This window comes from Heloderma suspectum, chromosome 3 (assembly GCF_057233095.1).
Source record: "Heloderma suspectum isolate Gila_16-S chromosome 3, 16-S_ref, whole genome shotgun sequence".
NCBI classification, from domain to species: Eukaryota; Metazoa; Chordata; class Lepidosauria; order Squamata; family Helodermatidae; genus Heloderma; species Heloderma suspectum.
The window spans coordinates 309,206,167-309,232,888 of record NC_139460.1 but is presented as its reverse complement, the minus strand read 5'-3'; the positions used below and the strand labels follow the sequence as shown (position 1 = coordinate 309,232,888).

At 45.6% G+C, this 26,722-nt stretch overlaps 1 protein-coding gene across 1 annotated transcript in view; it reads left to right on the top strand.

The window, feature by feature from the left end:
• The window catches only part of SPATA16 (spermatogenesis associated 16), a 236,106-nt gene that overhangs the window by 94,385 nt on the left and 114,999 nt on the right, over positions 1-26,722 (top strand). Inside the window, exon 4 of the mRNA XM_084842071.1 lies at positions 22,830-22,914. Coding sequence (XP_084698197.1) covers positions 22,830-22,914 — 85 coding nt within the window. The remainder of the gene's footprint in view (positions 1-22,829; positions 22,915-26,722) is intronic.

Genomic DNA, 26,722 nt, shown 5'->3' with positions numbered 1-26,722 from the left:
ACAATGCAGCCCAGTGCAGTCGTTCTTTGGGACAAAGTGTTTAATATGGACCTTGAGAAGCCCATGTACTAGCCCAGGCTTAGCTGCTGATTCAATCAGGGGCTTTCAAGTCTTCATCATGTCTCTCAGTCCAGTCTATTGTAGCAGTAGAGTGTAGGATCCAGTGCAATTAGCATTCCTGTGAAAGTAGACTTCTGTGTTTTCTGAGCCCTGCTTGTGAAGTTTTCTGGGCCTTCTTGTAGGCCAGTATTACAGACGGCATGCTATGCAGGATATACCTTTGGTGGGATCCTGAAAGGTAATGTTTAGGTTCTTATTTTCTTGTTACATTCTCTCCCATCACGCCATCCAACAGAAGTTTGATCAATGTGGACCATGGAACACATTGTTACATGATGCTGTGATGGCCCTGGCCATAGATGGATTTTAAAAATATTATAAAAATGAACTTCCAATGTCTCATAATCATGATAACTGGAAAAGAAACTGTTATATTCAAAGGTAGCACAGCTGTGAGTGTTGGGGACTCACAAATGTTGGGGACAAACAACGGGGTGTCTGTTAGAATCATGCCCTGCTCGTGATCTTTCCGAGGATTATCTGATTGTCCCCTATTGGAGGCAGAATGGTAGGCTAGTTAGACCTATGGTCTGATTCAGCAAGGCAATTCTTATGATCTTTAAAAAGAGACTCAGAGTGTTGACCCAGAATAAACACAGAGTGCAAACTGATAATTTGCAAAAACAACAACCAGGCTTCACATTTGGCCTCTGTTTAAAGCCCCCAAGACTTCAGATTTTGTTTTGATCTTCTTCTCTCTTTTTTGGCTGTGTGTATAATAATTATGGTACTGTCATCTTTCTGCTGATCAGAAAAACTGCCTTGACTTAACTGCATCATCGTATTCTCTGTGTGAAGCTTTACAGCTGTTCTTTTTATCATCATCCAGAATAGTTGAAGTTCGGGTGAAGACAGACATAACATTTTTGGGGCGCAGTCCTATGGCCGCTAGATAGGGATGTCAGAGAATTCCGCCACGGATCTTGGGGAGGCCGAATGCCAGTGCATTCGGCCCCCTGAAATCCGTGGTGGAACGGTCTGCCCCCCCCGCCCCCCCCCAGGATGAGACTTACCTGGGGCGGATCTTCCTGGCAGCAGCAGCGGCGGTGGCTCCAGCAGCAGCTCCGGTGGCAGTGCGGTGGCAGCAGCAGCGGCGGCCGGTCTCCCGACCGGCTGCCGCCACTGCCATTTCCAGTTTAAAAAAAAAGAAAGATGTGATAGGCTACGTAAAGATTTACGTAGCCTATCACGGCTAGGTTTTAAAAAAAAAACATGATAGGCTACTTAAACGTTTACGTAGCCTTTCACTGCTGACTTAAAAAAACAACAACAACAATGCACGTATGCAAATGGCGGTGGCCACAGCCGCCGCCATTTGCATTCCTTATTTTGGCACGTCTTAGTCTACATCAAGATTTACATAGACTAAGACGGCGAAAATAAGGGGAACGCAAATAGTGTAGCGTCCGCTATGCTATTTGCGTTCCCCTTATTTTCGCCATCTTAGTCTACGTAAATCTTGACATAGACTAAGACGTGCCAAAATAAGGAACGCGTTGTTGTTGTTGTTGTTTTAAGTCAGCCGTGATAGGCTACATAAACATTTACATAGCCTATCACGGCTGACTGCAGGGACGCAAACGGCAGCGGCTACAGCCGTCTCCATTTGCATCCCTGCTAGCCAGCGGCCAGATGTCCGGCTGCTGGCGGAGCCAGCCAGCGGCACCGCAGGATCCCTGCGGAGCACAGCCGGCTGGCCAGGATTCCGGGGGGGGGGAGGAACGGAGCACCTCCCCGCCATCCAGGATTCCGGGAGGAGGGACGGAGTGCCTCCCCCCCACCATCAACATAATCTGCGAAAGGTAAGTGACTTTCGTACATCCCTACCGCTAGATAGCATCTAGCCAACCACCAGATTTTTCATTTTCTGGGAACCGAGCTTAGAGCCAGTGCTCCAAGGTCAGTTCCCAGAAAACTGACTCCCTGCCCCCTCCCCTGCTACCTCATAGGCGGTGCAGTTCATCCACGACTCTGTGCTCGTAAGAGCAGTGCAGAGCAGCCAAAAAGGGGGTGATCCTGGGGGCAGGGAGGGGAGGGGACGGCAGAAGTGCCATCACGACGCTTCCTAGGCACCGTCCAGCCTCACCTGCTGCTCCAAGGCGCCCTGGCTAGACAGAAAAAACCCACTGTCTAGTTGCAAATGAAGATCCCCTCTGCGCTCCACCCACCCTGCATTGGATAGTCAGTCACCTCCAAGTTTGGAGGCAGACGACTTTCCCCGTAGGATTGCACTGTCACTGTAGTAAGATCACTTTGGAGCTCCCTCCCTTTTTTCAAAACAAAGGTGCTTATTCCTACCTGGAGTTGAGTTCTGACCCCCAAAAAATGGTTCTGTGAGTTCACAGCAGAAGCTGGCTGTGCACAGCACTGATTGGCTGGTACACGTACCATTGCCAAGAAATCTCACATACAAACCCTCGAGTAATTTTATAATTAAAGAAAAGGTTTCTTTTTAAAATGCAATGAACACACAAGTAAACTGGTGAACATTCATACATTGCTTTAAGTTTTTTGAAAAGATAAATATGTTGACAGCACACCTGAAGCACTGGTGTTTCCATTACAAATCAACACATACATGGATGTTCCACCTCCTACCCCCCATTGCAGAAGCAGCAACAATCATAGCTGGGAATTAGCTCCCTTCCCTTAAATGCCTCTTGGGAAAGCCATCTCTAAGTGAGTTCTGTGAACAGGACCAGGTGGGCTTCTCCAGGGACAGCATTCCACCATGTTGGGACTACAACTGAAAAGCCCTGCCCCCTTGTCCCCACCTTCTGTACCAGTCAGTGGAAGGAGAAGCAGGACCTCTAATAGTGATCAGAATGCATGGGAGAGAACATACAGAAAAAAGTGTTCATCACGGTACCTGGATCACAAGCCATTTAGGGCTTGAAAGGTTATGACCAACACCTTGTATTGAGCCTGGAAATGAACAGGTAGCCAATGAAAATGGAATAACATCTGAGTATATGCTCCACCAGACAGCTGCAGACAACAGTTTTGGATCAATTGAAACTCTCTCATGTTTTTCAAGCATAGCCCGATGCCGCTAATAGCAGGTCTTTCCTCTAAAAGCCTACAAAAATATGGAATCTAAGGGTTGTATCCAATGTTAGTCCTACTTAGAGTAGACCCATTAAAATGAATGGGACTTAAGTTAGAATAATATTGGATGCAACCCTGCATCTGGAGTGAATACACTGTTTAGAAATATGTAACTGGAACTTTAAATAGTAGCTACACAAATTGTAATACCACCAAACCTCTGTTTAAAACCTGCTATGGGGGCAGGGCTAGCTAGAAATGCATTGTTACTTGTTGACCACATCCAGACATCACAACAACCCACCATTTGTCATTCCGCAGATATGCAGAGCCAAACACACAGTCTCTCGTTCCTTCTCTGCTCACACACCAGGGATTTCTAAACTGACTTCCTGTTTGTCAGCAAACCATTGTTTGCCATTGCATTGCCCTGTTTGGATGCAGTAACAGACTATGGTTTGCTGACAAATAGGAAGTCAGTTTAGATATCCCAGAATTTGAGTGAAGGGGAAGAGAGAGGAGAGGGCATGTGAATCCCAGGCTTGGCACTCATGGCTGGCATCAAGGGTAGACCTGGTCAGGCATCTGCCAAGGGCCACACCCCATCAGGGGTCCACTGACAAGAGCCCCCTGGACTTGCTCCTCCTCTTCAACATTGCAACCTGCATATTTTCCTGCCTCTTGCTCTGGGATAGACAAGGGTGGTGATGAGAAGGAGGTGCAGTAGATGCCACTGCCTGCCTACTCACTGGCTTGCTGCCTGTCAAGCAAGCAAGTGGTAGAAATGATGAGAAAGACGGGGAGGAGGAGCTAGTGGCAAGGGCAGTGAGAAGGTAGACTCACCAGGTGGGAGGCAGTGAGTGTGTGCCTTGCTCAAGAGCCCTCAAAAGCCTGGAGCCCAGCACCATTGTCACTCACTCACTCCTTGGCTCAGCTTACGCATTGAATGCCAATCCATGCATTACAGCCTTTATGTAACTCTGAATCATTTTCATAGGTCTGCCAGGGACCAGTGAAATGTGCAGTTGCAAAATGAGCACAGAGTGTTCCATCCAATCACTGTGGAAATTTCCAGTCCATTGTTAAAATCCGGCCACTATCCCACATTTAAGTGTACTTTTCTGTTCAGGGCATTTGATGCTATGCAATCAAAGACATTTAGTGGCCTTCGTTCTTTCATTTGGAAAGCCTTTTGGGAACCACTGAAAGCAGCTGCTTCATTCATTGCGGACTTGCTTCTGGCCAATCTGAGGACAAATCTGGAACATTCACTTATCTGTAGGGCAGCAAAAAAGTCCAGATGGACCTCAGGAGCAAATGGAAGAGTGAAGAAACTTGACCAGGAAAGGAAAGCACTCAGCATCCATATGTCTTCATAGGGCAATAGGCTGGAAGGATTTCTCCTCCTACACACATACACTCGAAACAACTTAATGTAGTAAGACTATATTTCTCTTGGCTGTGTAAATGGAGCAGCCTTGGATCAATGGAACCTGCCAAGATATCACAGCTATAATATCCTAGGGAAAACTCAAAGCAGACACATCTCTCCCTGCGCTTCTGCTTTCCCTCCAACTCAGAGAGCTGTTTTAATCGCAAACTGTGCATGCCTCCTCAGATTCTATGATGTCAGGGGCTCCTGTTGTTTGCCAAGGGTCCATCAAATTGCATTTACAGGCCTCCTTAGGGCAGAATTAGCTATTAAGTTTGGCAAACACATATTTTCAGCCCAGTGTGTGCCGAGGTAACAGGAATGCAGGAGTGGGAGCCACTTGGAGGGGAGGATCAGCAGGTGGGAGGGAGAGGTGCTGAGCCCGTCTCATGCATGCCAATTCTCCCCTGCGAAAAAGACCCATTTTTCCCCTTAGCCACAGTGACTTCCATTTTTGGAACCTGGTTGGAGGAAAGCTCAATAAAAACCTTCCTTGGACAAATTCGCAGAGAAGAATCGGTACGTGAGGTAAGGATTTAAGCATCCCAGCTGCCCCTCAATTCTCCCTTGCAAATACACCTGAGCTGCCCCCATTAGCATTAAGGGGGGGAAAGAGGTTTGGGGACACCATAAGAATATAAGAACAGCCATGCTGGATCAGACCAAAGGTCCAACTAGTCCAGCATTCTGTTCACACAGGGGCCAACCAGCTATTGACCAGGAACCCACAAGCAGGACACAAGTGCAACAGCACCCTCCCACCCATGTTCCCCAGCAACTGGTGTACATACTGTCTCTGATACTGGAGGTAGCACATAGCCATCATGAGTAGTAGCCATTGAAAGCCTTCTCCTCCAGGAATCTGTCTAACCCCCCTTTTAAAGCCATCCAAATTGGTAGCCATCACTATGTCTTGTGGTAGTAAATTCCATAGTTTAACTATGTACTGTGTGAAGAAGTACTTCCTTTTATCTGTCCTGAATCTCCCACCAATCAGCTTCATGGGATGACTCTGGGTTCTAGCATTATGAGACAAGAAGAAAAATGTCTCCCTTTCAACATTCTCCACACCATGCATAATTTTGTACACCTCTATCATGTCTCCCCTTACTTGCCCTTTTTCTAAGCTAAACAATCCCAGCTGTTGTAACCTTCTCTCATAGGGGAGTTGCTCCAACCCCTTGATCATTTGAGTTGGCCTCCTCTGCACTTTTTCCAGCTCTACAATATCTTTTTTTAGGTGTGGTGACCAGAACTGTGCACAGTATTCTAAGTGTGGTTGTACCATAGCTTTGTATGAAGGCAGTATGATATTGGCAGTTATACTCTCAGTTCCCCTCCTAATTATGCCTAACATGGAGTTCACCTTTTTTTACAGTGGCTGTACACTGGGTTGACATTTTCATTGAGCTGTCCACCACAGCCCCCAGATCTGTTTCTTAGTTGGTCACCACTAGCTCACATCCCATCAGGTTATACTTGAAGTTGGGATATTTTGCTGTAATGTGCATCACTTTACACTTGTTTACATTGAACAACATTTGACATTTGGATGCCCACTCTCCCAATTTGGAGAGTTTCTTTAGGAGCTCCTCACAATCCCTTTTTGTTTTGACCACCCTAAATAATTTGGTGTCATCAGCAAACTTGGCCACTTTGCCTCTCACTCCTAATTCAAGATCATTTATGAATAAATTGAAAAGCACTGGTCCTAATACAGATCCCTGTGGGACCCCACTATTTACAGCCCTCCATTAGGATAATTTACCATTTATTCCTACTCTCTGTTTTCTGTTCTTTAACCAGTTACTGATCCATAAGAGGACCTCTCTTATTCCATGACTGCTAAGTTTGCTCAGGAGTCTTTGGTGAGGGACTTTATCAAAAGCCTTTTGGAAGTCCAAGTAAACAATGTCTACCAGATCACCCCTGTCTACATGTTTATTGACACTGTCAAAGAACTCTAAAAGGTTATTGAGACAGGACTTACCTCTTTGGGAGCCATGTTGATTCTTTTTCAGCAGGGCTTGTCATTCTATATGCTTACCAATTTTATCTTTAATAGTGCTTTCACCCAATTTACCCGGAAGAGACGTTAAGCTATCTGGCCTGTAATTTCCCAGATCCCCCCTGGATCCCTTTATAAAACTTTTTTAAAGATCTTAGCCACCATGCACAGGCTAAATCTATGGCAGAGTTCTTGGGAAGGAATAGTGCCCAGAAGAAAGGATGGAGCCCAGATGTGTTTTTTGTGAGTCTGGGAGGAAGGGGCTCAGCATTTTTGGCAGATGTTGGACAGAACCCAGCAGGATTTATGTATGTATGTATGTATGTATTTATTTATTTATTTATTTATTTATTTACAACATTTGTATCCTGCCAGACATCTAAACAGATTCTGGAGCAGTGAACAACAAGAAATAAAATGAACAAAAGATAAACAGATTGGCAGGGGGGGGGGGGACAAGGGCAGAGTTCAGAGCAAAAGCTATCTATTCACCAATGGTGTGTAGCAGGGGTGGGGCAACTTGTGGCCAGATTTTTGGGCCTACAACTCCCATCAGCCTTAGCCAGCATAGCCAATGGTGAAGGACAATGGGACTTTAGGCCAAAACATCTGGAGAGCCACAGTTTGTCCATCCTTGCCATATAGCTTTAAAAGAAAAAGTAAGCAAAGATAAGGCCTTTATGGAGGATAAAGCTACCAATGGCTACTAAACATGATGGCTACATGCTATCCCCAGTGTCAGAGGCAATATGCCTACATACACCAGTTGCTGGGAACACAGCTGAGACAATGCTATCGCCATCATGTCCTACTTCAGGGCTTCCCATAGGCAGCTGGTTGGCCACTGTGCGAACAGAATGCCGAACAAGATGGACCCTTGATCTAATCCAGCATGGCTCTTCTCATGTTCTTTATTATGACAAAGTAAAACCTCACAAACTATTGAGCAAACAGATCGGTGGGGGGAGGGGGGGACAATGGCACTGCTCTCCACTTGGAAATATAAAAAGGGGTTATTTGGATAATAGCCACGCATGCCCCTGAAAGTACCCAGAGTAGTCATAGAAGTAGCAGTAGCAGTAGCAGTGATGATGATGAGATATTTCTATACCAACTACCCAGCCCAGCTAGCTTATTTTCTGGTTGGTTTGCCACCCTCCACTCAACAGGGAACATAGAAAACAGTGGGTTTCCATATCTCCATGCATTTCAGCATAAATTGAGAGCAGGGATGTGGATTTAATTCCTTTCTCTACCCTACTGCCACCCTTGCAAACAGCTCTCCTTCAAAGCTGCTATTTGCATTAGAAGAAAAGCTCCTGTTAATACCGGGAAGTGCCGGGGGGGGGGGGGCGGGGAGGGAATATCCTCAATACAAACAGGAGCTTCAGAGGAGCAATTTTTGTCAGGACCCCACCAGGGAAGGAAAGGGTTAAACTCCCCCTCCCTGCTTACTGCAATCCTGATAATTATCAACAGCAACAAAGCCACCCATCCCTACAGATGCTGTTTGCATTTTTTTAAAGTGCACATTAAAGACAAAGTCACACTTAACCTCTAGCTTGACCCAGCTTTGTTAGACATGAGAACTCAACAAGGCTGATGGTACTGTTAATGTTCGCTTTACTTTATGCTTCCAGTTGATTTGTTCTGCTGCGTTTTCTGCTCTTTTTTCCAGTCTGTCCATTATGCCTCACGTTGGGGCAGGTAAGGCCTTTCTTGCATGCCAGAATGACTCGTTTTTAAAGGAGTGTGCTTTTTTTTTCTTGCCGTTGTCGCAGCCCCCACACCATATTTCTCTCACTGCGACATTCTGCTTTTGGAGGAATAGAAACATTATGGCTTATTACCCCGAGATAGGTTTCTACTTTAATGGCAACCACTGTACAAAGAGAGAAAGCGCGAAGAGAGAGTGTCTCTGGCCTGGCAGTTAACATTCTAGTGCCTTGCAGGAGATGTATTTATTCGTCCCAGCCATGGTCTTGCACTGCCCAAGTCACCTGGGAATATGCACATTATGGAAACAGCATGCTCAAGCCCTTGTGGGACTGCCTGATGCCACTTCTCAATGGCTCCTGTTTATATGATAAAGGCTCAGAGTTGGCAGGTTGCAACAAGAGTTCAAGCCTGCCAGAAATATATTACTACAGCATTAAGTCACAGGGAAGTGTGAAGGTGGAGACAGAAAAAAAGGGAATGATAGGGATCTGGGCTGCTACAACTGGTGCTTATTGTCATTAGCAGGCAAACTCTGAAGCCAGTGCAGTATATCAAAGCAGCTTTCCCCAACCTGGGGCTTTCCAGATGTTTTGGACTACAATTCCCAGTTGGCCAGGAGCTGATCGGAGTTGAAGCTAGGGATGTCTGGATTTTTTAAAATCCATTCTATCTGCATTTTGCAGATTGTCAGGAGCCTTGACAGAACTGGATTTTTTTCCAATTTCCTGAATGTGCACAAATTCGCCCTTGCAAAAATGTGCTAACCCCACTCCCCCCAAAGTGCCAATCCCCCACAAAAGTGCATTTTCATGCTTTAGACTATGGGGGAAATATGCATTTTTGGCTGGTGATTTTTTGTCTTAAGTATTTTTCTACAGCTAAATTTGCATTAAATTACAGAAAGTTTTTTTTTTTTTAAACAGTCCACAAGTCCGTGGAATTCATGTGACTTGGGAAAAGCCAGTCCACTGTGGAATCCACAGGCTGGATTCATACAAATCCAAACTCATTTGATCCCATTGCAGATTTCGCTGACATCTCTAGGTGAAGCCCAAAACATCTGAAGAGCACCATGTTGGGGAAAGCTAGGTTACAGTCATGGGCAAAAGTAGATTTCCAGATGTTTTGGACATCAACTCCCAGCATTCCTGACCATTGCTGGCAGAGGCTTCTGAGAGCTGAAGTCCAAAGATCTACCTTCTGCCCGCTCCTCGGTTAGACTAGGACCAGGGGAAACCCAGGTTCAAATCCCCACTCAATCATAAATCTCAATGGGTGATCTTGAACCAGTCACTATCTCTCAGCCTAGACTACCTCCCAGGATTGTTGTGAGGATAACATGGGGGCATGGAGCCATGTAAGTCATTCTGATCTCTTTAGAGGAAGCACAGAATATCAGTGCAATAATAACCAAGTATTTATTGCCCAAACTAAATTCTTCAGACTTTATTCTTGTCCTGACCTCATGCCTTCAGACCTGCAGACAGATTCAGTTAAGATTTATGATAGCAGTTAAGAGGTCTTGGGACTGGACCATCTCGGAAGACACACTGGAATTCATGCATCTGGGTGCGTTGTCAAGTCTAAAACTATTTGCATATTTATGTACTCATGAAAAGGCTTCAGTTGCTTTCTCAAAATTGCACAAGGCAAGACAATGAAAGGTGCAGACATCATTGGTCAACATTTTAATAAAAACTAAAACAAGATTTTAAAAAAAAAATAGCACAACATTAACAATAACAAAATATAATAAAACAGCAACAGTGTAACATATGAGTGTCTTTGAGTGCAATCCTATGGTCCCTGGGTGAGCCTCCCCAGGATCATAGAATTGTTCAGATTCCCCCTTCCGAGGTCAGAGACAGCACTCCGACCTCAGAAGGAGGAGTCAGACAGCCCTTCCCCTGACCCCTTACAGCCAGCACAGAAAGAACCGTGCCATCTGCCCTCCAAGGTCAGAAAAGCAACCTCAGAGGAGGAGGAAACAGGGTGTTCTGGAGGGCAAGGAGGGGAGGAGACCAGAGAGGCCAGGATATGAATTATCCTAAGCCTCCTCCAGCCTCCTTCCCTCCCCCTCTGAAGACCGGCTAAAAAGCCCATCTAGCAAAATCTGCAGGGCGGGAGGACGGGGAGGCAAAGATCACCTACGCCACTTCTCCTGCCCTGCACTGGATGGTTGGACACCTCCAAGTTTGGGGGGTTCTGATCAGCTGTCGATTGCACCCTTTGTCAATACACATTGTATAACCATCCAACAGAAGGCATGGAATGATGAGGCACAGAGGAGATCCCTCAAAAACCAGAGTTAAATTCTGAACTTGCGAACCCTCTCCAAAGGCAGAACACACTGAAGTAATCCTTTGTAGTGGGTACCAGGACATGGACAACCCTGGTCAGGCCATGCAACTGCTGATAGGTGCCTCCTGGATTCTTCCCACTGCAAAAGTAAATTAGGTATGGGCCAGTGGGATCTTCCCTCAAAATGCAAAATAGCAGTTTCAGAGAGGAGGGATTTTTTTGGGACCTTGATAAGGGATAGAAAGGGTTAGCATTGGGAGAGAAATATCCTCTCCCAATGCAGTTGCAACATGTGCATTCACACAATGTCACCTCGGGTTTGACCCCAAGTTAACTTCTTTTATCCTGCTTCTCTACAAAAAAAAAAAAAAGCAATCATGTTGAAATAAAACACAATAAGTAAAACGCGTCAGAAACACATTAAAGTAAAACAGAATTAAAACAACAAATCAGTAAGTAAGTAAATAAGTAAGTGCATGATCACAGCCTCTTATGTGAAACAGCCTCAAACCCCTCTGGTGTGTGTGGCAGCAAGTTAGTCTGTGCTGGAACTGCATCTGAAAAAGGAGGCAGAGAGCTGACTTTCCTTTCTTCAGGAAATCATATGGCAATATGGCTTCCCGTAAGCATCTTGGCGTGCTCATGCTGTGAACCCTCCTCCTATGCTCAGCCTGAATATATGTGGAGATAAGCCTTATATCACTGAAATGCCATGAGTCTCCAACAACCTCCTTCTAAGGACAATGAACCCTGGGTCAATGCTGCAGCCCCTGGAATGTCTCACTGCTCAGAAGTGGTGTGCACACATGTAATTCAACGTCTGCAAAGTGATTCTGTGTGCCTAATAGCACACTGTTTTAGTTGTCATCAGTCTAGTGTCTCTGACCTGATCTTCACAGTACAGTTTTTACTCAAGGCAGATCTGAGAAAAATAGGAACGCCTTTGACTTTAAAAGTACATCCGCCATAAATGTCTGGGAAAGGGGCTAAAGAAGATGAAGTGTTGTGTGCCCTGGCCTGCCCTACAGTTACTGTATGTCTTAGGGTTTTACTCCACCCAGTGGCCAGATTGAGCAAATAAAACCCACATCTGAAATCCTGGCTGTTCCACTATGATTTAGCTCCAGCTTCATCACCCTTGCAGGGCACAGTTGTGTGTTCCACAAAAATGGTGATCAAATCTTCCTTTAAGAGGCTCTTCAAAGATAAACTGAAACAACGGTTGTCTCTGCAGGCTGTTGAGTGTGTTCATCTTGAGATTCATGCGGCATCAGCACCAGATGCTTCGAAGCCACTCTAGGCTCTAGGTGCCAGGGCAAGAGTAGGCAACCTGGGATCCTCCAGATGTTTTGGACTACAACTCCCATAATTCATGACCATTGGCCATGCTGGTCAGGGCTTATGGGAACTGAAGTCCAAAACATCTGCAGGGCACTAGGTTGAGGAAGGCTCGGTTCGTCTGTCAGACTCAGTCTGGGGAAACCTCAGGTTTGGGAAACCCATGATCCAATCCAACTCAGTCATGATGCTTGATGGGTGATTTTGAACCTGTATCTCAACTTAGCGTACCTCACAGGTTGTTATGAAGATGAAAGGGAGGCACATAAGTAGGGATGGGAGAATTGACCTCTTCAAGGTTCTCCGAGTTCCACCTCGGAGAACCTTGAGTCCGCTCAGCTTCAGGAATGAAGCTCAGTCCGCCTCATTCCTGAATGCAAGCTTGTAGTTGTTGTTGTTGTTCAAATGGGGAAAGTATGCATTTCTTAAAAGTGTGCACCCAAATACATACTTCCCCCCCATTGACTAAAGCATAAAAATGCTCTTTTTTCCCAACATGCCCATTTTTAAATTGCACTTTTTTCTAATGAATGGATTTTGCAAATATGAGCGCAAGCTCGGGAATATGCAGGCTTTGCCCGAAAAATGCACTCATGTTTGCATTTGAGAGTGTGAGCAGGGCGAGTTCTGATGTTTAACGAACTGAAATGAAATTCTCATACATCCCTACATATAAAGCAGTGTGATCTCTTAAGAGCAGAGGTGGGCAACCTGTGGATCTCCAGATGCTTTGGCCTACAATTCCCATCATCCTCACTATTGGCTATTCTGGCTAAGGCTGAAGGCAATTGTAGACCAAAACATCTGGAGGGCCACCAGTTGCCCACCCCTGCTTTAGAAGAAGCACAGGATATCCATGTAATCATAACCACATACTCATCGCCCAATTTAAAAGTATTCTGACTTTATTCCTGTCCTGCCCCCATGCCTTCAGGCCTGCAGAGAGGTTCAGTTAGGATTTATGATAGTCATTAGGAAGGTCATGGGACTAGACTATCTCAGAAGACACACTGGAATGGACATGTTTGAACATGTTCTCAAGAATAACAGCATGTACATACTCATGTATTCATGAAAAGGCATCAGTTGCTTTCGCAAAATTACACAAAGCAAGATAGTGAAACTCTTTGGGAGTTGCAGTCCACAACATCTGGAGGGCACCAGGTTGACCATCCCTGGTCTGAAGGCAGTCGAGGTAGTAACCTAGCTAAAGCTAAGCAGCTTTGGATCTGGTCAGTGCCTGCATGGGTGGCCATACTTACACTGTCTTGTATCCCATGACGAAAGGAAAGGAGTACAGGGAATGGAATAAACAGAACTTTATGGAAACAGATCTTTTTGTGTGAGGTGTTACTGGTTGGTCTGTATGAAGGTCTAACGACATGTGACATTAATGATGTAACTTGCAATCATGGGTTTTAAAAAATGAAATATAAGACAGGGGGTTGCCCTCAGGAGCACAGCACATGGGAAAAGGAGGTTTAAGCCTTCCCCTTCAGCTGCAATATCAGTGAAAATAATGCCCACCCAGTTTGGCAATTAGCATGGTGGGGGGAGGAAAGCTCCCATTGGTGCCAATGGAGGGATGGCTTAAATCACGGGTGTTGAACCTCTTCCAGCCCAAGGGGCAGATTCCATCTTGGAGAAGCTCTTAGGGTGGGCTGCATTCCAATGGTGAGCATGGCCAAAGGCAAAAGGGGTGGGTCTGAAAATACCAAAAATGTCAGCATATTTAACTTACAGCTCTTACTGCCAGTCACTCAGACTTAGCAGAGGTATTTCGTCCCTTTGGAAATGGGAACAAACGGCACAAACGCCAGGAAACCACCACTCATTTGGCAATCAGAGGAGAAGAGGTGTGGCCATCTGGGGAACCCAGAGGGTGGACTGGAATCTCAGACAGGCCAGATGTTTTTAAACTTTTAAATGTTGTATATGATATTTGATGGTCTTTTATTTTATTATTTTAATTGCTGTGAACCATTCAGAGAGGTCCAGCTATTGGGTGGTATAGAAATGTAATAAACAAACAAACACAGACAGACAGACAGACAGACAGAGTTCTGAATGCCTTAAAGGGGCTTCTCAAACTCATTTAGGCTACAATTTTATGGTCCCTATGAGGGTGCCCCAGGGCCAAAGGATAGCTTGGCTCTCCCCTTCTAAGAATAAAGATTTGGAGGGGAAGATAAGACCTTGGATGCCCCCTCGCAGGCCATGCAGAAACCTCCACAGCCCTTGCATCTCCATCCAGTGAACCTTGTGACCACTCAAAAATTTTCACTTTCTTTCCCAATCCCTCCAAGGTTCTAATTTTGTTGATACTGTTTTGTGAATGCATGTTTTCATACTACCACTTAGGAATCATACTGCCATTTGGGGATTATGCAGAGAAGGGCAACACATTCCCTGGGCAACCATGCTACACTCATCTATCACACACACATGCACACACAGGAATCATGACTTCCCCATGGATTTAGTCACATGCCATCCGACATGTTTGGCTTGACCAAGAGGATCAAATCAGCAGGAGATATACCTTTCATCCAGACAAGGGAATACATAATCAAGGACATGAATCTGATCAAAACCCACTCTGGACCCTATTTATTTAAAATATTTCTAGGCTGCTGTTCAGGGCAGGAGCTCTCTCGAGGCAACTTACAGCAATAAAATAGACTGATAGAATTTCATAAAAGCAACAATCTAAAACACAAAAATAAAAACACAAACACATAATCAGGGGAAGGCCAGGGTAAAAAAAGGAAGTCTTCAAGGCCTTTCTAAAAGCCTGCAATGTTGGGGCCTGGCAGACCCTCGATGGCAGCCCATTCTAGAGGTGTGGGGCCACTGCAGAAAAGGCCCTCTCCTGTGTACTTGCCCAGCTAACTGCCCTCAAAGGTGGGCAAGTGAGAAACGACTCTTGTTGCAGTTCTTAAAGTGTGACCAGGCTGATACGAGTGAAGAGCAATTTGGTCCCAAACCATTTAAGGCTTTAAAGGTCAAAACCAGCACTTTCAGTGGGGCTCAGAAGTGCACTGGTAAACAGTGCAGCTGGTGCAGCATAGGTGATATATGAATTGATTGCTTTGCCCCCACCCCACCCTGCCCCCACCCCAACACTCAAGAAGTCATATTCTGCACCAGCTGAAGTTTCCGGACCGGTGCAAGAGCCTAAGGGGAAAAATACACAAGAGGCTACCTTGAAAGGGATATAACATTCATAAAATGAGAGTGTTCATCCCACAATATGAGTTTTCTGAACAGGAGAAAGATCAGGTTCGTAGTTTGGGGGTACTCCTAGACCCATCATTGTCACTGGAGGCCCAAGTGGCCATGGTGTCTTGGAGTGCCTTTTACCAGCTTCGGCTGGCAACACGCTCTCTGTGGGGCTGCCCTTGAGGTTGGTCCAGTAGCTGGAGCTAGTGCAGAATGCAGCAGCTCAGCTGTTGTCAGGAGCTGCCCCTATTCAGCGTGCAACTCCTTTGCTGAGGAAACAGCACTGGCTGCCTATCCACTACCAGGCCAGGTTTAAGGTATTAGTACTAGTGTACAAAGCCCTAAACAACTTGGGACCAGGATACCTGAGAGAGCGCCTTCTCCTTTACCAAACTGCCCGGTCACTGAGGTCATCAGAGGGCATGTTCCTGGTGGTTCCACATGGACCCATGGTCCGGTTGGAGTCCACCAGGAAAAGAGCCTTCAGTGTGGAGGCCCCCTTCCTGTGGAACTTCTTGCCTTTGGAGGTCAGGCAGGCGCCAACATTGTGTTCCTTCCGATGCCTCCTGAAGACGTTATTTCAAGAGGTCTTCCTTGTGTGACCAGCCACAGTTTATTAAATTCAACCTTAAATTCGTCTTTAAAAAAAATGTTTTAACCCTTTTAACCTGGTGTTCTAGTCTTTTACCTTGTTGTTCACCACTCCAAAATCTTCTGATGTGGAGCGGTATATAAATATTGTAAATAAATAAATCTTGGATTATTTTTCATCCTCATTGACATCCCTAGTTCTGTGGGCCTCCAAAGACCCCTGTCTGCTCTCATGTGCCCTTGTGCAGCTCACATTCCTTACAGTGAGGCTTGCACAGCCAGGAAAACCTCCCAATGAAATGTGTCCAGTGCTCCTAATGTGGTGCCCCTCCCACCCCTTAGCTACCATCGCTTCTTTCCTTTCCTGGAGAAATCTTGGAAGGGGCGAATTGACGGCTCTGCAGATCATCCTTGTCAGAAAAACAGATGGTCTGTATGGTGAAGGCAAGTCATTCCCGACAAACAAGAAGCTGAGGAATTTCCCTTGCGATCTCTGGCAAGTTGTTCAAGAGGCAATTCAGGGACCACTTAAATTGCAATAGTCCCTCTTGACTCCACTAAATTGTCCCCTAAGTGACTTGACTAGACCCAGCATGTGAAACCAGTTCTGTAATGCAATCTCTCAGAGTCAAAGCCTCAGAAAGGGCAGAGCTGCATGTTGTAAGGAACATAGGGCTGCCCTCGAAAACGTCCATCCTTGTTGAGTTTACTCACTCACTCACTCACTCACTCACTCACATCTTCTGTCAATGTTGTTGTTGTTGTTATTTACATTTCTATACTTGTCCTGATGCCATTCAGTTAGGTTTATCCCATGTCTGCTCCACATAATTGGCTATGCCTTGGGGCAGGGGAATGGACAGAGTGACATCAGGCAGGGCGGGCCCAAGACTATTTGCCACCTGAGACTAGAGATGCAATAAGAATTTACCAAAATTCGCAACGTTCTCCATATTTCGCAGTAAAAGGGCTTAAGATTTTTTTTAAAAATCGAATGTGGGAGAAACCAAAAATGACAGATTGTTCACCCAGGCCCAGGGGTCTGAGTGCTTTGCTCTTAAAGATATGGGTTTGTATTCAGCAATGTTAGTGCTGAATTAGGGTTGCCATCTCTTTTTTCCCAACAGGCTCCTTACCATTAATAGCTAACTGGCAGGCAGGTACACCAAGGTCTTCCCCATGCTGGGAATAGCTGTACCTATTGATTTTGGCTGGTGCAGATAGGTGAGAGTTTTGTTTCCATTCATTTCTGATCAGATTTAGCAAAATTCACAAAGTTCTTCGTATTTGGGAGAGAAAGAACTTGAAATTTTAAAAATCTGAATGCGTGAGAAAGCAAAACTGACAGACTCATCCATCTCTACCTGAGATAAAAGACAAGATGCTGTGCGTGTGTGTCCCCCACCCCACCCCCATTCCATATACAGAAGCCAACTGGACTAAGAGTTGAATCATTCTTCCACACTGATGACAGGACAGCATTCTCCACTGCACCTGAGGGCAGTCAGCTAGGTTATGGGGCACAGCTCTGTCCTCCAGCACTTTGCTGTCCTTCCCTGCCCCCCAACACCTGCGACCTGAGGCAGCCTCTTAATTTTGCCTAATGGTAGAGCCTGCCCTGGCATTAGGACATGAGTTAAGCTGCAGTAAACATTACACAAAAGGAGGGAAGAATCAGACACCAGCCTGCCATTTTTGGCGACAGACCCGTTTGCCTTACAATGTCTGCTTCCACCCTGGATGCTAGGAGTGGGGAGGCTTTATTGCAAGAAGAGAGAAAAATGCTACATTTGCAAATCAGCCAAACGGATGAGAGAATTCAGCCTACGCTGCCAATAGCAAAGATGGGGAAGCAAACCACTAGCTTATGCCACCCCAAGTAGTTTCACTTGGCCAACGCAGAGCTGCTTGGCAGTGCCAGCACAATGTAACGTTCATGCCACAGCGAACGGGGAGCGAGAAATGACATTTGAGAGTGCAGATCTGCAGAATGTAATCTCTTAAAACTACAGCTGCTTTGGAAGTGTTAGATATTACGTAGGAATAAACAGTGATTTATATAATTAGCATTCTTCTCAAATAAAATGGAGTGAAAGGGTTTGCATGGCTCAAGCTTCATCCTGCAGCTTCCCTTCATCCTCGCACATTCTAATTTGGGACATCCATCTTGCACGGACGAGGTAAACCTGGGCAGCATGATCAGCATTTCTTGACAATGGAAAGACAAATCTACTGCTGTTGCCCAACATCCCTCATTCAAATCTCACCTCAGCTGTAAACTTCCTACACAACCTTGGGCAAGTCACTGATCCCGCAGCCTCCTATGAAGCCCCACCAAGTCAGACCACTGGCCCATCTAGCCCAGTATTGTCGACACTGACTGGCAGCAGCTCTCCAGGGTTTCAGGCAGGATTCTTTCCCAGTTCTACTTGGAGATGCCTGGGATTGAACCTGGAATGCAAAGGAGCCAGATGTCCTGCTTTACAGAGGATAGTCCTCTATTTTGGAGAGCTAGCAGAGGACAGTCCTCGATTTGAAGTGTCCTCCCTTGATGAGGTTGTTGCCAGACAACCCAATGTTCTGTTGTTTTTTGACATGGAAAGGTAGGTTCCCCTGCTTGGGAAAGCACAGAAGAAGTCTGCCGTTCTGAGAGCCAGGCCTGACACTCAAAGCAGAATGGTGTACTTGATACAAAGCCGCCACCACCTTCAGGCATGACCATTATTCTCCACAATTAATCTCTTGTCCTCTTACCCAGCTCAGGAAAGCCACCAGGAAAATCTACTCATAATTTGTTATTTTTTACCTGCTTGTTTGAGCTGGGGGGAGGCGGGGTCCCAACTAGCACACAACTTAGTTTTGATGAGCCAGCAAAGACAAGATAATTACTAAAACTCATTGTTTGAATTTTAATAATTAAACTCAAATTTGGGGGCACAGCTGCAGCACCTGGACAGCCCAATAGGACTTCTGGCCAGTATCCAATGGGGTGCTGTGCCCCGCTGATTTCATTGCGCCCCTGCCGATTCTGTTCCACAAGCGAGACCCACCACTTGCACACTGGAGATTTAGCACTTCCAGAAGCAACTAGAAATGAGTGGAAGCATTCGTTTTTGGAACCGGGCGGATCAGCGGAACTTGAATAAGGGAACTCTGCTAACCTTTCCCAAACTGGAAATGAGCATTTGGGGGCTTCCTCTAGAAAGTGTTAAATCTTCGTTGCACAAGCAACGGGTCCCGCTTGTGCAATGGAATTGGCAGGAGGGGCCACTTACACAACAGCCCCACTGGATATTGGCCTTTGACCCAAAGAAGCCTCACTCTCTCACACAAGAGGAATCCTGTGCCCCCCCTTCCTCCCTCTTTCTCTTTTTGTTGCTGAAGAGGCACCCCACTGCCTCTACCTTCATTGAACCCCAAAACCCTCTGCAGATATGGAGTGGTAACAAGCCCTTTACTAACTTCTTCCCAGCAAGTCCATTAACTTGCCAGATGCCCCTCCCTTCCCTTCTTACCCCCACTTTGCTGGAGAACCCATTTCCCTGCTCCTTTTCCTATCTCTTCCCCAGGCTTATGTGTCTTCAGGGAGAAGCAAGTGGCCAGCTGCCACTTTCTGCTCCCAAGCTCAGCCACCAGCCTCCTTCCCTTCCCCTGCCAGTCCCCACATCAATTTCCCTCCTCCTCCTCCCCACTGCCAGGACTTTTCCCCACTGCCTCCCAACCTGCTAGTCAGCTATACTAAACCCTTACCTTAATGTGTCTGCCTTAATGAGTAGAGCTGGCACTCTGTATGAATGAAGTTTAGCCCTATAAAATGCCTAATGCCTCAGTCTGATCTTTTGAATGGATGCTTGAATTCCTTTCAATAAATTACTCCTGGGTTAAGCAACTGTGTATTCAATCTCCAAAACCTTTTAACCCCTTAAGGGTACAACCTTATGCATCTTTAGACAGAAAAAAGTCCTACAGCTCATTGCATTCCCCAGTCATCATGGCTGGCTGGGGAATGCTGGGAGTTGAAGGATTTTTTCTGTTTAAATATGCATAGGATTGCACACTCAGTGCAATGCAGCTGTGATGGGACTGTGTCTTACATATCACACTCCATTCATTTTACTGGGTCTACTAGAAGTAGGAATTACATTGGATACAATCTTTGGTGTCCTCTTTTGTCCTCTTTTTTTTGTGATCATGTCCTCTTTTTTGGTGATGTATAAGTGGCCACCCTAGCCATATTGAGTTATGGGGATAATGATGGGGAAAAGGAGGGTAAGGGGAGACATGATAGAGGTCTGCAAAAGTATGCATGGTGTGGAGAATGTGGATAAGGAGACATATTTCTCCCTCTCTCAAAATACTAGAACCCAGGGTCATCCTATGAAGCTGATTGGTTGGAGATTCAGGACAGGTAAAAGGAAGTCCTTCTTCACACAGCACATAGTAAAACTCTGGAATTCGCTACCACAGGATGTAGTGATGGCCACCAATTTAGATGGCTTTTTAAGTCACTTAAAAAGGACACATTCCTGGAGGAAAAGGCTATCAATGGCTACTAGTCTACTACCTCCAGTGCCAGAGCCAGTGAGCCTATGTACACCAGTTGCTGGGGAACAAGGGTGGCAGGGTGCTGTTGCACTCATGTCCTACTTGTGGGTTCCTGGTCGACAGCTGGTTGGTCACTGTGTGAACAGAATGCTGGACTAGATAGGCCCTTGATCTGATCCAGCAGGGCTGTTCTTGTGTTCTTATGTCCTTATGATACCGGTGTACTTTACAGCTGGGGCGGGGGGACCTCTTTCAGCCGAAGAGCCAAATTCCATTTCCGAGAAGCTCTTGGGGGCTGCATTCCAGTGGTGGGCGTGGCTGAAGGAAAATGGGGCAGGGCCAAAGGAAAAAGTGGGGGCCAAAATACAAAACATTCTAGCCTATTTTAGCCTAAAGCTCTTACCGCCAGTAACTGCACAAAAGCTGAAAAAACACCAAACGATTGGTGGTCAGAGGAAACGGGGTGGGGCCAGAGGAAAGGAGTGGGGCCTTCTGGGAAACCCTGGAGGGCCAGATTGGCCCCCAGGTGGGCCGGAGTTTGCCCCTGGGCCTAAGGTCCTGCACCCCTGATCTAAAGTACAACAGAATTCCCACCAAAGCATTGCTCTTCTAGTGAATTCAAAAGAAGCATGCATCTGTACAAGGACAGGTTTATCTTTTGCTGGGCTTACCATGGAGTATCACTACAGTATTCTTCCACCACTGCACCCAGACGACTCTGAACCGTCTGTGATTTAAACCCTCTGTTTCCTTTATTTTCATTTGGGTGTATCTCATTAAGAACATAATGCCGCTTGCAAAAACATGTTCTAAAACGGTATTACTACCGGCCTGGGATTGGGGTTTTTATAACACATGTAACTGGGGAGAGAATTCCAAACTCAATTTACAGTAATGTCAAGGAGCAATAAATATATCGGTGGTGACGAGGGGGAGATGGGCAACTACACGTTGATAGGAAAGCATCAACAAATAAACTTTTTGTGCTAGTAATTAGGCACACAAGATTATTATATGTTTAATTGACTAAGTGACAATTTGGAATTACATCTAGTTGCATTTAATTGGATTTGGAACCTCCAGAGGGAAGGAAACCGAGAGGGGTATTGGAGGAGCAGCCATAAAAAGCAAAGTGATTTTCTGAAGTCTGCTAAAGCCTGCATTAATATCCATTGCACAATAGTTTTTAATATCCTCCCAGTCTAATAAGAGAAATGTAGCTGTTGTTACAAACACTCGGGGTACTAAAGCATATTCAATTAGTTGCAGAATTTGCCATCTCCCCACCCCACCCCACTCCCCTCACACTCCATAACGACAAGTATAATTTAATCAAAGGTGAACTATGTTTGACTTTGCCAGAGAGTGAGATATTCTCTGACACCAGCATCACACTATGTCAGGCATTCCGCCACTGTCCTGGAAGAAAGTTTGACTGTTTGTAATGCATGGGAGTCCATGAATACTTTAAGGCAAGCCAGAATGAAACATTTTTGAGTGACCATTAAGTATTTGCACACAATAAAAATAGAAAAACCCATCAACTGTTAAAAGTTAGGTGGTGTGTGTTTTTTTTCCTTTGCACTTTTGTCACCTGATAAAACAGCTCCCTGGAATCTCCCCATGGATGTTAGGCCCTCTGCCAATGACTGATCATTATGAGTAAACACTAATATAACTAGCCTTAGTCCATGATCAGCAACTAGATTTGGCCAGAGAGTCCCTTTGACATGACAGTCAATGGTGGTGTCACCACTCCAACCCTGAGCAGCAGCCAGGACGCTTATCACAGAGAAGGCATGATGTGCTGGAAAAGGAGAAGCAGCGATGCAACCATAGAGTTGGTTAACCAAGGCCTCACCCTAGTTTTGAGCCTCTTGGTCAGAGGCCCCTAAACTGGGACACACAAGGCACATGTTCTCCTGAGAGATCAGCTTTACACCAGGGGCCTCATGCTCCCCAGTGACTAGTCACCAGAGCAGGGAAAGAAAAAGGCAGGAGCTAACTGATGTGCAATTGAGTGCTAGGTTCTGGACCACAGCACTATCCCTTTAAAGCTCTCCAGAAAGGGGCAAAGCCTGGGAGTAGACTAATACAAAAGTGATAAAACTGAGCTCCAGAACTCACTGGAGCACGTGCTTGGGGCTGTCCAAGGTCCTGCAACTTCAGGGCTATTCCGCCTGCCTAGGATCCAATCCACCCCATGGGTCTCTGCTTGTGATCAGGACAGCGCTAATGTGCGAAGACACCCATCCAACCGAGTCCCATTCGTGCAGCTTCTCCCGCTGGACTCCACTTTTGCCTTTGGATTGGCAACTGCGGGATCAAGAGAAACACCCCAGTGAGCCGGATTTTGCACACGGGCTGCCAGTGGCTGGCCTGGGGCTGCATAGTTTTTGTGCCATACAGTGGTCTTTCTGTCACAAGCATCACCTCCTTGTATTCCGATCAGCTTTCTTTCTCCCCCTCCATTATTTCAATTGCTTATTCCTTTTCCATCAACAGGAGCACCATGATCGCTGCCTACATGTACTGGCTGTCTGGAGGAAGGGAGCCACATACCAGCAAGCTCATCAAACTGTATTGGCAGGTAAAAATTGATAGCCCAGCTACGAAGGAGATGCCCCTTTCACTGCTAGAACCCAAACGAAGGATTGGTGCTTAAAAGACTGCCGGCTCAGACAGCTCTCAGGCTTATCAATCAGGAGGCCATTCTATAGCAGTAACATAAGTATAATGAAGTAGATTTTTTCCAAGACTAATTTTAAGGGTAAAATTCAAGGTGGTTAACCCTTGGCTCATAGTTTTGTGCAAAGACGGGCATGATCAAGGACAAAGAAGGCAGGGACCTCACAGAAGCAGATGAGATTAAGAAGAGGTGGAAAGAACACACAGAAGAACTATACAGGAAAGATCTTAATGTCCCTGACAGCCATGATAGCGCGGTCACTGAACTTGAGCCGGACATCCTAGAGAGTGAAGTCAAGTGGGCCTTAGGAAGCATTAGTAACAACAAAGCTAGCGGAGATGACAGTATTCCAGCCGAGCTATTTAAGATCCTAAAAGATGATGCTGTTAAAGTGCTGCACTCAATATGCCAACACATTTGGAACACTCAACAATGGCCGCAAGACTGGAAAAGGTCAGTTTACATGCCAATTCCAAAGAAGGGCAATGCCAAAGAGCGTTCAAACTACCATGCAATTGCACTCATTTCACATGCCAGCAAGGTGATGCTCAAAATCCTACAAGCTAGGCTTCAGCAGTATGTGTGAACCGAGAACTACTGGAAGCACAAGCTGGGTTTCGAAGAGGCAGAGGAACTAGAGATCAAATCGCCAACATTCGCTGGATCATGGAGAAAGCAAGAGAATTCCAGATTGTGTGGATTCCTTTGATTGTGTGGATCACAACAAACTGTGGCCAATTCTTAAAGAGATGGGAGTGAGTACCAGACCACCATACCTGTCTCCTGAGAAACCTGTATGAGGGTCAAGAAGCAACAGTAAGAACCAGACATGGAACAACCGATTGGTTCAAAATTGGGAAAGGAGTATGACAAGGCTGTATATTGTCACCCTGCTTATTTAATTTATATGCAGAGTACATCATGAGAAACGCCAGGTTGGATGAATCACAGGTCAGAATTAAGATTGCCGGGAGAATTATCAACAACCTCAGATACACAGACGATACCACCCTAATGGCAGAAAGCGAAGAGGATCTAAAGAGCCTCTTGTTGAGGGTGAAAGTGGAGAGTGCAAAAGCTGGTTTGAAACTCAACATTAAAAAAACTAAAATCATGGCATCTGGCCCCATCACTTCCTGGCATATAGAAGGCAAAGAAATGGAAGCAGTGACAGATTTTACTTTCTTGGGCTCCAAGATCACCGTAGACGGTGACTGTAGCCATGACATTAAAAGATGCTTGCTCCTTGGGAGGAAAGCTATGGCACACCTAGACAGCATAGTAAGAAACAGAGACATCACCTTGCCAACAAAGGTTCGTATAATCAAAGCTGTGGTTTTCCCAGTAGTAACGTATGGCTGTGAGAGCTGGACTATAAGGAAGGCTGAGTGCCGAAGAATTGATGCTTTCGAACTGTGGTGCTGGAGAAGATTCTTACGAGTCCCCTGGACTGCAAGGAGGTCAAATCAGACAATCTTAAAGGAAATCAACCCTGACTGCTCATTGGAAGGACAGATACTGAAGCTGAAGCTCAAATATTTTGGCCACCTAATGCGAAGAGAAAACTCCCTGGAAAAGACCCTGATGCTGGGAAAGATCAAAGACAAAAGGAGAAGGGGACGGCAGAGGATGAGATGGCTAGATAGCATCACCGATACAATGAATATGGACTTGAGCACACTCCGGGAGAGAGCAGAGGACAGGAAGGCCTGGCGTGCTATGGTCCATGGGGTCATGAAGAGTCGGACATGACTGAATGACTGAACAACATAAAAGTTCATCTTTGATACTCTATCATCCCAAGTGCGATAGATAGATAGATAGATAGATAGATAGATAGATAGATAGATAGATAGATAGACAGACAGACAGACAGACAGACAGATGACAGATAGAGATAGAGATATATTTATTCTTGGTAAACAGGCATCCCTCAAAAAAATGTAGCACAATCCATTCATATTCTTCCCTGCCCTTTGCAAACAGAGTTAACCATTGAAAGAGACCTGACCTTACACCAGCGGAATCACTGTGTTTTACCAAGAAAATGTTTTCTGCAGAGTAGGGATGTTTGAGCAATGTGATCTTTGCAAATTCCTGCACACAATGTCATGATCTGCATCTCTCAAATTAAGATGCAGATCAGAACTTAGTGACCCAACAGATTTCACACTTCCCTGAATGATGCTATGCAGTTCTCAGCCTTTAAATGTATCCAGAGGTGGATTTCAATAGTACTTTGAGACAAAACACATGTTGAAAATAGGCGTTTTGAGACCATTTTTTTAAAATAGCAGATTAATGTAGAGATGGTAGAACGGAACTATGGGTAGAACGGAACCATGGGTAAACACATGCAAAAGAGGCATGGATCAGGAATAGACCTATTTGTCCATCACTAATGCAGAGTAGTAGGCCCAGAAGATTCACTAGCTCTCAGCCTAAATACTCAGAGGATGCTTCATAGGAAGGGAACAAGGGTTGAATTATAGAGTTGGAATGGACCTTGAAGATCATCCAGCCTGCTGCTCAATGCAGGCTCTACAGTACAGGATACAGCTGTACTGGCCTGCAGGGATGGGTAAGTTTGGCCCTTCAGATGTTTTGGGCTACAACTGCATCAGCCCTAGCCAGTATAGCCAATGGTGAGGGATAATGGGAGTTGTGAGCCAAAACATTGCCCACCCCTGAGCTCAGCATCCCCGGCAGATGGCCTCCTAGTCTTTCCTTAAATATCTCCAGTGAAAGAGATATTCACCACCTCCCAAGGCAGTTTGAGCAGCAATAGCTGTTAGGATGTTTCTCCAAATTAGCTGAAAACTGCTTCCCTGCCATTTCTACCCATTGGTTCTATTCTGCCCTTTGAAACAGCAGAGAAAAGTCTGCTCTATCTTCTGCATAGCAGCCTTTCAGATATTTGAGGACTGCTATCATATCTCCCCTTAGTCTTCTCTTCTCCAAAATAAACATACCCAGCTCTTTCAACCATTCTTCATAGGACTTGGTTTCCAGCCCCATCACAATCCTGGCTGCTCTTCATTGGTCATGCTCCAGTTTGTCAATGTCTTTCTTAAAATGTAGAGCCCAGAACTGGACACAGTCCTCCAAATGTGGCTTGACTAACCCAGAATTGAATGGAACTATTATTTCGCTGAGTTTTCTCAAAATGCTGTGAGACTGTAGGCCCCTTCACACAGAGCTTTTATCCTGCTATTGAGATGGCTCAATCACAGACGTTTGTGGGCTCTTTACATGACGTCATGAACCCCCAAGGCGTCTCCTGCACTAAATGCCCTTTGATCCATTTTTAAATAGATTGCAGATAATGAGCTATCAAATTACCCCATTGTGCTCTGCTTGAGTTCCCTCTGTGAAAGGAGGAAAAGCAGCAAGAAGAGGAGCAAGATTAATTAAAGATATGGAAGACTCAGACACGGGGAGAAGGAGGGGGAAAGGGGGGGAAACGAAGTGTGTGAAAAAGGGAGTCGTTGTGATCCTGCATTTAAAATGGAAGCAGAAAGCCCTGTTTTAAATGCAGGACTTTAGGCTGGTGTAGAGATGCTGTGTAGCCACCACCAATTTATGTGGGAACAGAACACACAGAGTCCTATTTGTATGATTTCATTTAGAGGCCTACTACTCTATTCACAGTAGACAGTATTTCCAAATCCAATTGCATATATTAATATTCTATCTCAAAGTTAAGATA